At 33.5% G+C, this 15,579-nt stretch overlaps 1 protein-coding gene across 1 annotated transcript in view; it reads right to left on the reverse strand.

Annotated features, from left to right (window-relative positions):
• The window catches only part of PHACTR4 (phosphatase and actin regulator 4), a 102,346-nt gene that overhangs the window by 73,330 nt on the left and 13,437 nt on the right, over nucleotides 1-15,579 (reverse strand). Inside the window, exon 2 of the mRNA XM_051988041.1 lies at nucleotides 3,236-3,303. Within this exon, the coding sequence (XP_051844001.1) occupies nucleotides 3,236-3,251 (16 nt within the window). The 5' untranslated portion in view covers nucleotides 3,252-3,303. The remainder of the gene's footprint in view (nucleotides 1-3,235; nucleotides 3,304-15,579) is intronic.

Raw genomic sequence — 15,579 nt, forward strand, 5'->3', positions numbered from 1 at the left:
TATCCATTATTACAATATATTGGACTATCTTCTTTTACCTTCTTTTTCAGGATACAACAGCAATTTTAATACTCTTTTAGGTGAATGGGAGGAGAGTTAAGTCTGGAAAAGGAGATTCTGATAAAGTAATAGTGAATGATTAAAACAGATGAAAACTGAAAAAAATTCACATTATCTATAATACTCAAGACAAGTGAAAAACTGAAATAAAAGGACTTTTAAAAGAAAGTGACCAAAAACTTCATGATAATCACACAGAGCAATGGACTTGATACAAACTATGTAAGAAATACATATTTCTCAGGTAAGCTTACTTTAAACCAAAGTTAACATAATCTTTGATTAAAGTAAAAAAAAATCAAGGGTTAAGAACAGAAGCTTAATCAGCGATATATAATAATTAAGATCACACACTAACTTTAAATATGTTAGCTCCTTTGGTGCTTTTAATTCTCTTATCTGCAAAACAATTTGTAAAATGCTTTCCCTAAACTTAAAGACCACTAATCTCTGAGAAAAAGAGAGTATTCTAATGAATAGAATACTAGTTTTACCCTAAAAACACAACCCTGTAAATAGAATCCTTAATACAGTACATTTTCTAAAAACAAATGGAAAACAAGCAAATCCAACATATAGAAAGAAAGGAAATAAGAGAATGATAAGAGTGGTCAGTAGGATACTATTCTCTTCCAAAGTGATTGAATGTAAATGATTGTAAGAGAAAAATTATACAAAATGCAAACTTCAGCTCATTTTTTTGAATAACCTGAAATAATTTTTCAATCCATGCTTTAAATGACTCTGGGCATATTAAAAAAATTTCAATTTATAAGCATTTATATTCTTTCTCTTCCTCCTCTCATCCCCAACCCAAACTGAACAAAATAGAAAAATCAAACACAAGAAAAATGAAAAATGATGACTCAAGCAAAACAAATTCCAATCCCAGCCATGTCAATGTATGTAACAGCCTGCACACTGAATTCATTGCTCTGTCAGGAGGGGGATAATATGCATAGCTACTTTCAAAACATAATTAGTCATCACAATATTCAAGATCTTGAGCTTCTCACAGTTGTTTTTTTAAAAATATTTTTGTTACTATAACTAGTTCAGCTGACTTTATACATAATCAGCTTATACATATCTTCCAAAGTTTCTCTGAAATCATAGCTTTTGACAATCAGATGGCATAACTATATTTCATTGCAATTATGTCATAATCTTGTCATTCTCCAATCGATGGACAGTCATTTAGCTTGCAATTCTTTACCACCACAATAAAAGCTATTAATATGTTTGTATATATAATCCTTCTATTATTCTGATCTCTTTTGAGTATAGATCTAATCATTATTGTTCTTGCCTATTATAACTTCCATAACTCTCTAGCTGTTATAAATTACCACTTAGGAAAGATAGGGGATGGGAGAACTTGAAGAGAAACAACAGAATTAAGTCTTCAATCAAAACTCTTGGTAGTTACTTTAATTTGCTTTAGCCATCCACACTGACTTTAAATACTTAGGATTTATGAAGCAAATAAATACAGTTCTGATAATTTCATTTAAATATTTACCTCACAAAAAAGGTTAGCTTTAAAGTATCCGGGTCAGTTTCCTTGGCTACAATTCATTCTATTCGTAGAGAAAGTGATGTCTGCCCTCTAGTGTTCCAACTAATCTGATTATGCCAATTTGACCAGATCAGGTTGATATTCCTGATGTTCCAGTAGTGCTGATGGTTTTATTAATCTTGTCCCCAATTCTGCTAAGGCACCCAATCTTCAATGGACATTTAATTATGTTAGTCATGAAATAGAGGAATTCCAGGTCTTTTTATTTCTTTATACGATTTCCAAAAATAGTTCTCTCTTCAAGGTGAGATAAAAGCTATTCATAATCATGTATAGCAACATCCCTAAAGAAGGGATTTATCTATTATTTAACCATAAAAGGGAGTTGTGTTTATTTTGAGAAAACTTAGCATCATACTTTTTTCTTGTTTGTTTTAGGAACTACAGTAAACCCTGTTTTATCTCATCATAGTTTCTGATATTTCAGTTTCTATTGCCTGTAAAGTAACTGACAAAATAAAAATGTATATATAATCCCTCGGCACACATCGTTTTTGTAAGGGAAATATGAGGGCTAATGAGTTCATAAAATTAACAAAAATAAAAAAAAGGTAAAACCCTAGTTTTCTTCCCCTACTATCACTAGAAAGACAGTCAATAACTTCAGTAGAAATATCAAGAAAGAAAAAGGTTGGCTTTTCTTTCTAGTTCCTTAGTAACCATGTTGCTAGAGTACCTTTACTACTTTGGGTTGGGAAGTTGTCATTTTTTAAGTGATTTTCATTTTAAAACAGGAAGTACTAATCAACATCAACAGTCTTGGCATTCTAGGACAAAATCCTACTATCTAGAAATAAAAATCAGGAAAATCCAGAAAGTGATCCTTATTTATTTTCACAATTGCTTAATCAAATCTAGAAGCAATAGAATTAAAATGGCAACCACTAGACAATAACATAAGATGCCAAAAGAATCATTCAAGGAGCACTAGATGGCACATTAGATAGAGCACTGGCCCTGGAGTCAAAAGGACTTGAATTCAAATCTAGCCTCAGAAATTTAACACTTCCCAACTATGTGACCCAGGTAACTTAATCCCAATTTAAGCCCCCCACACACACCTCGAAAAAGAAAAGTCATTCAAGAAACAACAAGAAGTATTTACTCTATGCAAGAGCCTCTCTGGGGTCCAAAGACAAAAAGAAAAATAGTTGTCCTTCAGGATCTTCCATTATAATGGAGACAGAGGACAAGAGGCAAAATGGGAAAGCTCAAAGTAAATATTCATTTTATGCTTAATCCACTTTTGATGAACATTTCACCAACTGAAGTTTCTCAGCAGTCCAAGGACTGCCCTTTCCTGCTAGTTCAGGACTTTCTAGGTGACTTCCTTTCCCTCAGTGACTCTCTGCTTGCTTGCCTCCCTCCCACCTTTCTGAGCTTCCTCTTTGTGTATCCTTTTCCTCACTGGACTGAAAGTTTCTTTAGGGCTGGGATGTCTCTCTCCCTCTCCCCCTATATTTGTATCTCAGAACTTAATAGCATACTTCTTGGCACATAGTAGTGGTGAATAAAAAACTTCAATCTGTCATCAACACAACAGCTAAAGTTAATGAAAAAGATGACAGCTGATAGTAAAATGCAGCAGGGACTTACCAAATGTATCTTCCATGCCACCACTAACCAGCTTTGATGGGAGGGAACAAGAGGGATTGCTGTAGTTCCTAAAACAAACAAGAAAAAAAATATCATACTGAGTATTCTCAAAATCAAAATGTGACTATCTTTTCCATTTAAATAATTTACATTTACAATGGAAACACAATTTATTGAGGATGTTTGCTGCTTAAAATGAGAAGACAAATTCTTCCAGAAGATATGGTCTGCATATTGGATGTCCCAAAAATCTTGGTAATTTTAAGCTTTAGAACTCTTAGTAACTTAAAACTATATCTTCTGAGATAACCTGAATAAAAAATATCTGGTTTGTTTAACAATCCTAATCTCAAAACAAATATCCCAATCAACTAGGACAGACTTAGCTCTTCTTAGCATGCCATCTGCATCCAGAGAGAGAACCTTGGAGACTGAATGTGGATTTTTTTTTTTGTTTGCCTTTTTCCTCATAGGTTTTTCCTTTTATTCTGATTTTTCTTTCACAACATAATTAATGAGGAACATGTTTAAAATGATTATACATGGATAATCTATACCACATTGCATGGTATCTTAGGGAAGAAAAATGTAAGGGAGGAAGGGAATTCAAAATCTTACAAAAATGAATGTTGAAAACTATTCTTACATATAATTAGAAAACTAATTCTGAGAAAAAAAAATTTTTTTTTTTAAAGTATAAGCCCAATTCTCACTTTTTTCTTCTTCATCCTCTCCAGCCAGAGTAGGAGTACATTTTAGTAATCACTGGGGGGAAAAAAGAAAACCTATCACCTATTGCATAATCATTTTATTCTTTCTTAAAATTAAGAACTTCCAAGAAAGTCATAATTCAATTAAAGGCTTAAAAAATGAATATGTCTTCCTTATCCAGTCCCAACACTCCAATTAATTGACCTCCAACTATTTTCTGTATCTTCAAGAACTGCCCTGCCATTCTCCATCCTTTTATTTTTTGAGTCTTGGCTACAACATACTATCTACCCAAGTCAAATCTTGCTAGTCTTTCAAACAAAACTCAAATCTCACCTTAAGGAATCCTTCTCTGACTATACAAAATTTATTTCCAACAAAATAGTGATTATGCATTTCTGCATGTCCAGCTGATTTTTGTTCATATTTATTTGCCTTCACATTATTCCCTCTGGACTTCAAATATTTTTAAGGAACAGACTATATTACTCCTGTGTAGCATACATGTGATCTTGTCTTTTAATGGGTAGATTACAAACAAAAAAGAACAATTCATAACACACAAATGTAAAATTGTTCTTAAACTCATTGTGAAGTATAAAAAGTTTGCTTACTACACCTCTATGAGTTCTAGGTGTTAAAAAAAATACCAGCAAGATCCCCTGCTGTATCTGGGGCCATCTCCAGTTGTCTTGATATGTATCTTGCCACTAGATTCAGAAGGTTCAGAGAATGAAGTTGATGTCTGTCCAGCCCTACCTCAATTAAATACTTGACTTGCAAGTCATGACATCATCTTCCTGACATCATAGATCCTCTTTGAGAACAAAGGACAAACAAAAACGAGTTATAATGAGGTAATTCAGACCAATTCCAATAGATTTGTGATGGAGAGAGCTATCTGAATCTAGAAAGAGGATTATGAAAACTGAATTTTGGAACTTAACATAGCATATTCACTTTTGTTGTTGTTTACTTTTATTCTTTCTCATTTTTTTTTTTGATCTGACTTTTCTTTGGCAGCATGATAAATGTAGAAATATGTTTAGAAGAATTGTATAAGTTTAACCTGCATTAGATTACTTGCTGTCTAAGGGAAGGAGAGAAATTTGGAACACAAGGTTTTGCAAGGGTGAATGTTGAATATTATCTTTGCTTGTATTCGAAAAAATAAAATACGACTTAAAAAAAAAGTTGTTACATTTTCCCCTCTTCTCCCAAAGAGATACAGATCTAATAATGACATACTCGATTAAAGGGCGGCATAGCTAGTTCTTAATAAATGTTGACTGAATAAAAGATCCATCTAGGCCAGTTTTTAAACTTTGACAGAGGCATAAGAGAGATAGAGAAGACATCTTTGAGGCTAACCTAAAACTTATTTTACACTTCACTTTAAAAAGGTCCAATATGTTTAAATTAACATCTACAAATTGATCTAAGCCCTCTAAAACCAGAGTTTTCAGACCATATTGCCTCTCAGTGTAATGAGAACATAAGTTTGCTACTCCCTATTCCAAAAATATCGTTTTTTTCTATTTTTCTTTTCCAAACTTTAAGAATGTTCTCTACTTCTAGTATACTAGAAATGTCAACACTAGCAAGAATATTACTAAGACAACTGAGAGTTATCTTTCTAACTGGGATCTTCACCCAGGACTGACAAGCATAAAAACCTTCCTTATTGCTCAGCCACTGATATTTCATCATCCCACTTCTCTGCCTCCTCTCTTCCTCAGACTTTGATCTCTGTATTTCTAATACCACCTAATAATTTGACTAACTTTGGCCTTGCTGCTTGTTTGGTATTCCATGGGTTTAATTCTTAACTAACCCATACCTTCAGCCTGCTAGAGCAGAAAAAAAAGTCTTCAGAAAAGGGACATGATGAACTCTGTTTTCAAATTATCATAAATCAGCAAATTTTGGAATTATGAGATTTAGAGAACATCAAGACCAATTCTCTAATTTAACATATATGGAAACTGAGGCATAGGTTAGGTTTGTACTCATCCAATTCTTAAAAGAGTCCAAAGAATCCTTTTCTCATTCTTTATCTTTGCAGCCTTGGAGCCACCCAATCAATCCATTACCACCCTAAAAAATTCTCCTTAACCAAATATCCAACGAAATAATCAAGTAGTCATCTAACCTTTGCTTGGAATATTCCAATGAAGAAGAAACTGACAATTGCAGAGACATCCTATTCTACCTTTGGTTGGTCTAATTATTAGTAAACTTTTCCTGAAATCAAGTGAAAACTTTCTTCTTTTGAAATATTCACTGCTCCAAATTCAAGCTAGAAATGGCAAATCAGATACAGTCTGTGTTAATTAATTGGACCAGGGAAAGAAAAGGGCCAAAAATATTTTCAAGCTTCTAATTCTAAGGGTATAGTTTCTAAGGGTTGCTTCAAGAATTTTAAAACTAGTCCAGAAATAAAAAAGTGGAGATCAGAACCACATCACAATTTAACTGGGAGATGTTTTAAAAAGCAAATAAAAATACAATACCAAAATAGGTCATGTTAATCTGTGGTTTTCGAAATCAATATGCATGAAAGGCAGAGATACTTGCCTGAGGATATTTTTTGCTTACAACCTTTTCACCCATCATTTTCTTTCTACATTTTTGCCAGTCTGATAGGTACAAAGTAGAACCTCAAAGTTGCTTTGATGTATTTCTCTAATTATTAGTGACTTTTTTCATATGGTTTTATCTTTTATTTCTTTGTTTGAAAACTGTCTGTTCCTATCTTTTGATCTTTTACAACTATTGGGAATTGGCTCTTACAATATATAAATTTTAATCAGTTCCTTAGATACAAGAAATTGCTAAGAGATTCTTGGAAAGATTTTTGTCCCAATTAACTATTTGATCCCAATCTTTGTCATTTTTTAATCTCTTGCCAAGTTACTCTCCTTCCTACAAATCTTCTCAGAGTTCATCTCTAATATTACTAAAAAACATTTTTGTTTATCTGGAACTTCTCTTCATAGTATGCTATAATGATGTAATTGTAATAAGGTATATAAGGGCTAAGAAGGACTGGAAGAGGGACATTCCATCTTTCACCAGCTTCGTGGTGGCTGTTCTGCCTTCATCACTTCTTTATTAAGACAAAAAGACTCAGGCTGATCCTGAGGTCCTCCAGAAAGCTAGTATGAACATTACAACTGCTCCCAAAACATATTCAGTCTTTGCTTTCCAACAGTTGATGCAAAACCAACTAATTCAATTATGCCCATGAATTCTAATATTTTCTTCCTCAAAGCTAGTCCTGCAACTCCAAGTTGTCCATTACATATTTATACTTGGATATCCAAATGGCACCTCAAATTCAAACATTCAAAACTGAACTCATCTTCTTTCCTAAAACTACCCCTCCTTCTCAATTTACATTGTTTGAATTTACAGTAAGACACCATATTTATCTTTTTTTTTTTTTTTTAATAACATAGCTTACTTTTTTTGGCATTAATTTATTAGCTCTTTCCAAATGGCACCTCAAATTCAAACATTCAAAACTGAACTCATCTTCTTTCCTAAAACTACCCCTCCTTCTCAATTTACATTGTTTGAATTTACAGTAAGACACCGTATTTATCTTTTTTTTTTTTTTATAACATAGCTTACTTTTTTGGGGCATTAATTTATTAGCTCATTCCTGGTATTCATTACAGACATCATTTCTTACAGCATAGTAGTATTCTATTATAGTTGTGTACCACATTTTGTTTAGCCACTACCCAAGTGATGGACATTTACTGTTTACAAGCCTTAACTATTTCAAAAACTGCTGCTGAGTATTTTGTTGTATATGAGGGTTTTTGTATTTTTAAATCAATGGCTTCCATTTTTGTAGTGGCTAGAAACTGGAAAATGAATGGATGTCCATCAATTCTCGGAGAATGGCTGAATAACTTATGGTATATGAATGGTATGTTGTTATTGTTCTGTAAGAAACAATCAGGAGGATGATTTTATAGAGGCCTGAAGAGACTTATATGAACTGATGCAGAGTGAAATGAGCAGAGCCAGGAGATTATTATCCAGGGCAACAACAAAACTATACCATGATTGATTCTGATGGACATGGCTATCTTCAACAATAAGATGAGTCAAACCAGTTCCAACTGTTCAGTGATGAAGAAAGCCGTACACCCTGAGAGAGGCCTATGGGAACTCAGTGTGGACCACAATATAACATTTTCACGCTTTTTTTTCCTTCTCAGGTTTTTTTTTCTTTCTAGATCTGGTTTTTCTTGTGTAGCAAGAGGAACTGTATAAATATGTATACATATATTAGATTTAACACATTTTAATATATTTAACATGTATTGGACTACCTGCCAACTAGGGGAGGGGGAGGGGAAGAAGGAGGGAAAAATTTGGAACAAAAAGTTATAAAAGGATCAATGTTGAAAAATTACCCATGCACATGTTTTGTAAATAAATAAATAAATGATGTATCAATGATTTCTTTGGGGTATAAATCCTCTAAGAAGAATTTCTAGTTCAAGAAGCAAGGGCATTTTAACCATTTTATTTGCATAACTGCAAACTGCTTTCCAAAATGGTTGTACCATTTCAAAGCTCCACCAACAAATATAGTATAGTAATGTATAATGAACTTCTCTTCCCAGATTCCCTCTAACTTTGTCTATTGCCACTTTTAGTCATTTTTGCCAATATGCAATATGCAAAAACATAAGGTAAAATCTCAGAATTATCTTGATTTGTATATCTTTTATTAATGATTCAGAACATTTTTCATGTGATTGGGAATAATTTGGAGTTCTTTTAAGTATTGTTTGTTCACATTATTTGATCATTTATCTATTAGGGAGTGACTAACACACACACACACACACACACACAAAGAGATAGTTCTTGCTTTATGAAAATCCGATCTTCTATAAAGAACCCACATGCGCAAAAATGTTTGCAGCAGCTCTTTTAGAAGTGGCGAAGAACTGGAAATTAAGCCATTTCCCCATCAGCTGGGAAATGGCTGAATAAATTATGGTATCACGAATGTTATGGAATATTACTATTCTATTAGAAATGATCCAGCAGGCTGATTTCAGAAAAGCCTGGAGAGATTTACATGAACTGATACTGAGTGAAGTGAGCAGAAACATGAGAACATTCTACACAGCAACAAGATTATGTAATGATCAATTCTGATGGACTTGATTCTCTTCAACAATGAGGATTCAAAGCAATTGCAAAACATTTGTGATGGAAAGCCATCCACATTCAGAGAGAAAACGATAGAAACTGAATGTGGATCAAAACATAGAGTTTTCACCTTTTTTGTTACTGTTGTTTGTTTGCTTGCTTCCCCTCCCCCCCTTCTGGTGTTTTATTTTTCCCTTTTGATCTGGTTTTTCTTGTACAGAAAAATGAAAATGGAAATATACTGAAAAGAATTGCACCTGTTTAATCTATATTGGACTGTTTGCTGTATAGGGAGGGAAGGGAAAGGAAAAACACCTTGGAACACAAGGCTTTGCACAGGTGAATGTTGAAAACTATCATTGCATGTATTTGGGGGAAAAAACTATTATAAAAAAATAAAGAAAACATATTTTCCTAAAATGTTAAAAAATGCTTGTCATTTAGGGGAGAAGGTGGGGGAAGGAGGGGAAAATCTGAAACACAAGGCTATGCAAGGGTCTATGTTGAAAAATTATCCGTGCATATGTTTTGAAAATAAAAAGCTTTATAAAAAATAAAATAAAACATTAAAAAAAGGTTAAAAAAATAAAAAGGACTATTTGTTATATGGGATAAGAGGAGCAAGGAGAAGGATATTTGGGGTAGCTAGGAAAATAGAAGACAAATAAAAAAATTTATTTAAAAAAAAAATAGAATCTATTATGCACAGTTACATGCTAACAAAACTATGAATATAAAATAGAATACCTTCAAAAAACATAAAATGCCCAAACTTATATAAGACCAGATGGAGATTTTTAATAATTCAAACTCAGAAAAAGAACTTAGCTGTAAAGGAAATACTAAAGGAGGGAAAATATGGTCTTTCCTGTTGGATCCACAGGAGAATTTACAAAACTTTTAGAGAGCGTTTTAGTACCAACACTACAACAAATTTTTCACAAAACTGAGAAAAAAGGCATTCTGCCTGATCCTTTGTTTGAGATAAATGTGGCTTTGACACTTAAATCAATATCAATAAATGAATCAATAAATGATCAATATCATAAATGAATACCAATTTAAAAATTTTAAATAAAATCCTGTGACAGACTATAGAAATTCATCAATCATTTATCACAATCAATCTCAATTTACATAAAGTAATATAATTTATCATATTAAAGACGTGGAATGGAAAATGTCTTTTATATCCAGAGAACTATGGAGATTAAATACAGATTTAGACATACTATTTTTATCTTTTTTTTGTTAGTTTTTTCTTATAGCTTTTGCCTTTTGTTTGGATTTTTCTTTCACAACTTGATTAATGTGGGAATATATTTAAAATGACTGCCCAGGTATAATCCATATTATATTGCTTATGGTCTTCAGGAGGAGAGTGACGAGAGAGGGAAGGAGAAAAGAAAATGTAAACTCAAAATCTTACAAAAATGAATTGAAAGCTCTCTCTTTATGTATAACTGGAAAAATAAAACTATCGAAATAAAGAAAAATTTTAAAAATTATCCAATTAGAAATAAAAACATCTCAAAATACAGATTTATCTGACTTAGATGCCTGATATTTTGTGGTTGAATTGTTTCAGTCATGACTTCTGAAACTCCATCTGGGATTTTCTTGGCAAAGAGACTGGAGTGTTTGCCATTTTCTTCTCTAATTCATTTTACAGATGAGAAACTAAGGTAAACAGGGTCACACAATTAATTAGTTTCTGGCCAAATTTGAATTCACTTCTCTGTGACTCCAGGGATGGCACTCTATCCCCCTACACCTACGTGCCCAGACACCTGAAAAGCTTTTGATAAAGTATAATACTTGTGCTAAAAACTTTACAGCTTATAGACATAAACACAAAGGAATCTATTTTAAATCCACAAAATCTTAATCAACAAATATACTAATTGAAACTATAGTTTCAGCAAAGTTTCTGACTACAAACCTGTTGTCATTTAATTGTGATCAATTCCACTCATGGACCATAGGATTTTCTTGGCAAAGATACTAGAGTGGCTTGCCATTTGCTTTTCCAATGAATTAAGGACAAGAAACCTATTAAGGGACTTGACCAGGGTCACATAGCTGGTAAGTGCTTGAGGTTGAATTTGAATTCAGGTCCTTTCTGCCTCCAGAGCTGGCACTGTAACCACTGTGCCACCTAGCTGCCCCCACTCTAAGCATTACATTACCCCAAGTGTCACTTGTTACAATTTGTCTCTTTGAATTGCTTCCAGTAGCAATGGTGTAGTGTTTTAAGAATCTTGGGATTTTTTAGGTAGGAAAAGAGAAAACATGAGATAAGAGGAAAAAATGATGTCCAATTTGATCAGTGAGATGAGTCATAGGGCTCCCCCCAAAATCTCAAGAGGTTAAAACAATGAATACTAAATTGAGTTAGAATAAAAAGTAAAGTTTACATATTAGTTTAAAAAAAAATAACTTTCCAAGCACAGGATTGGGGAGGTGTATATGAAAAGTCTGTCTCAGAAAATAGTTCCCTGTCACCAGAAATCTTCAACCACAGATTGATGGCCATGAGTCATAAATGCTATACAATGTTCATGATTAGGGATAAAGATTGGAGTTGACGCCAGCCCTGGGGTCTTTTTCAACTCTCAGTTTCTATATCCCAGGAAAAACCCACTGATCAGCAGAGTACTGCAATAACCCAAACAGGTTACATGCTGGTGGCAATGAGGGACTGCTTCAGAGAAGGGGGCCAGACCTCAATGGACCAATGGAATGGCTCCGTGATTCAAAACTGGAAAGTTACTGCCACCCAGTGGAAAATAGTGTCAAGGTGAGAAAAGAAGCCGGCACACAGATCCTGAGCAAGCTCCTCAGTCCCAGAGGCCACCTACCAGTATAGCCACAAAGTCTTTCTTCTAGTTGTGGTTTTCAGTCATTGAACTAAGTTTGGTCATTTTCCAGTCATGTCTGACTCTTCGTGACCTCATTTGGGGTTTTTGAGGCAAAATATAGGAGTGTTTTCCAATCCTTTTTTCCAACTCACTGTGCAGATGTGGAAGCCAGAGCACAAGTTAAGTGACTTGCCCAGGGTCACACAGCTAATAAATGTGAGGCCAGATCTGAACACAAAAAGAATCTCCCCGACTTCAGGCCCAGAACTTGATGCACTCTGTCAATCTGACTGCCCCATTTTTCTAGTTCCTTCAACATAAAGATACTTTACTAATTCCTCCCCAGCAAGATACTACTGAGGAAAAAGAATGGTTTTTCCCTTAAATTTAAAAACGTACCAGTTACAAAACAAAAACCACCACCAACAACAACAAACCAGATTAAAGCCAACAAATCAATGGACTCAAGGACTGGAAGTTAAGAAATTCGTTTTGTGTAAACTTTCAAAAGACCTTTAACTATTCACCTGTGAGCCAGATGACGCCCCTAGATAGAGAAATCTTTAAATCAGTAAAAGTTCGTAGATAAAGGCATTTAAATTTTAGCATTGACAAAGGAGAGCTATCACAAAGATTTCCTACTACTCAATCAAAATCTACTGTCATGGGAGATTAAGCAGCAGAACAACAAAAAATGTTAGAAGAGTCCATGAGCATGGAAAATTTGTCTGCTGATTGATGATTAACTGGGAATAGGTCCATGTCAGATCTTGAGCAAATATGAAGAATTCAGTTTTTCAGAAAGGCTTTTTAAATTTAAAATTACAAGATTGAAAAAAGTTTATTGCTGAAACACAAATAGTCTGAGTGACTTAGTTCTAAGTCCTGGCATCTCTAACTTTTTACTTATGACCTAAGTAGGTTATTTAACCCGAGTCTCAGTTTCCCTATTTGTAAGATGAATGATTTGTACTCAGTAAACACTAAGGTCCGTCCCCGCCATAATTTTTTCATCGGCTTCATCTATATCATCTGCATTTTTTCCATTTGTTCTGCTTCATTTAACAGTACTAACAGTTCCAAGTCAGGGGTTCTTAAAGTTTTTTGTCATGAATCTCAGAATATTTTTAAATGCATAAAACAAAATATGTCATCCCTCATCATCTCTTACAGTACAAGAGCTTTTTCCTATGACTTTCATTTAATATACTTTGTCTAATCATTCTCCAAATTATGGCCACCAATCTCTTCAGTTTCCATTTCTTAGTTAACAAAATGTCTTAAATAATTACTTCTCCATGGCAGACACTGTATAAACCAGAATAGATTCCCCATTTATCCAGCAGCTGTACCACATTCTGAAGTAAACCTGACTGGATAAATACTTTATAGAAATATATGTTTAAGTCCAGTCTCCCCACAGACAGAAAGGTAGAGGACTGATCAGCTGCCCTGCAGTAATATCTGTACTTCAACTATTCCAGTATTTTCCCAAACCCCTCTGCTTTAGTCACCTTTTTCTGGGTACAGATCTCCCATGTACCTCGTTGATTTATACACTTTAAAAAAGTGTATTTTTCCCATTAAAAAGCTGGTTCTTCAAGAGCAAGGCCATTTTTGCTTTCTTTATGTACTAGCAATTAGTAAACAGCCAACAAACATGTGTTACAGATTTGACTGAATCATCTGTCTGACTTATATTGGCCACTATACCATCAATACAAAGATGGCAAAAAAAAAAAAAAAAAAAAAAAAAGAAAAGAAAAGAAAGAAATTTACATTAGAAGAATTTATCTTGGTTTATCATAATGAATGAGAATTTTTTTCCCCCACTTAATAGTATTTTTTTCAATTACAAGTAAAAACAAAGAATTATTCATGTTTAAAAAAAAAAAAAAGTAAACAGTTTTCAACATTCACTTATATGAGATTTTGATTGCCAAATTTTTTTCTTCTCCAACATAGCAAGCAATCTGATATAGATTATATGTATACAATCATTTTAAATATATTTCCACATTAGTCATGTTCTGAAAGAAAAATCAGAACAAAAGGGAAAACCATCAGAAAAGAAAAAGTAAAAACTGTACGCTTCAATCCATGTTCAAACTCCATAGTTCTTTCTCTGATTGTGCATGGCATTTTCCATCATGAGTTTTTTGGTATTGTCTTAGATCATTGTATTGCTGAGAAGAGCTACTTTAGCAATGAGAAGAAAAAGAAAGAAAAGGAATTAAAATAAGCAGCAGAGAAACAAAAATTATCATTCTTTGCAGATGACAGAAAATTCTAGAGAATTAGCTAAAAAACTACTTGATATAACAACCTTAGCAAAACTGCAGAATATAAAATAAATCCACATAAATCACAACACTTCTCTCCATTACTAACAAAGCCTAGCAGCAAGAAATAAAAAGATTTAAATATTGTAGACAATATTTCAGAGTCTACCTGCCAAGACAAACCTAGGAAATACATAAATACAATTATAAAAATATTTTCACACAAATAAAGTCATCAGATCTAAATAATTAGAAAAATAAAGAACTTCTCCACAAGTCAGATTTGAAATTCCTAAGCAACAAATTCATATTCCCTAAAAAAGAAAGTCTTCTCACTATAAAATCAGAAGCTTTAGTTATTTAAATCTTAAAAAGTCAACTTGGACCAATTAAAAATGACAAGCATTTGGACTACATCCCTTGAAGATATCAGAAAAATAGAGGAGGCAGCTAGATAGCAGGCCTTGAAGTCAGGAGTCAGTTCAAATGCAGCCTCAGATACTTAACACTTATTAGTTATGTGACCCTGGGCAAGTCACTTAACCCCAAATGAAGAAAGAAAGAGAGAGAGAGAGAGAGAGAAAAGAAAGAGAAACAAAGAGAAAAAGAGAAAGAAAGAAAGAAAGAATAGATACTTATCTTTACACACGGATTTTTACTATTGGAACAAACACAAGAAGTGAAGAAAGCCAATGCTGACATGGGAGCATGAGGCTACAACAGTAGAATTTTCCATAACAATTCCAACTCTGACGCTCGAGGACTTCAAAAAGACATTTCAAACCACTCCAACACCCTACCCCCAAAGGGTTGGTTGATATAAAGAAATCCTTTGCAAACTATCAAACACTAAACGTCAGCTTCAGAATGAATGAATTAAAAACCATTTATTTATATTACAGCCTACTATGTGCAAAGCACTATGCTCAATGCTGGTAATAAAAAATAAACGAATTTGCTCTCAAGGAGCAAATACTGAGGAGAGGGAGGTTTCAGCTACAAATAAGAATTTCGGGTCACAGAATAAGTTTGGAGCAGATTACTACTTTGTTAAAATTATGTACATAAGGGACAGCTAAGCTGTGGAGTGGATAGAGCACCAGCTCTGAAGTCAGGAGGACCTGAGTTCAAATCTGGTCTCAGACACTTAACACCTCAGCTGTGTGACCTGGGCAAATCACTTATCTCCAATTGCCTCAGGAAGAAAAAAAAAGAATGTACATACAAGTTGAGATGGTAAAAGAGCCTGTTATAAAAGAAATACTCAAATATTAATGTGATTAGACCTTTACTTTTAAATAAAGTA

This window comes from Antechinus flavipes, chromosome 3 (assembly GCF_016432865.1).
Source record: "Antechinus flavipes isolate AdamAnt ecotype Samford, QLD, Australia chromosome 3, AdamAnt_v2, whole genome shotgun sequence".
Lineage (NCBI taxonomy): Eukaryota > Metazoa > Chordata > Mammalia > Dasyuromorphia > Dasyuridae > Antechinus > Antechinus flavipes.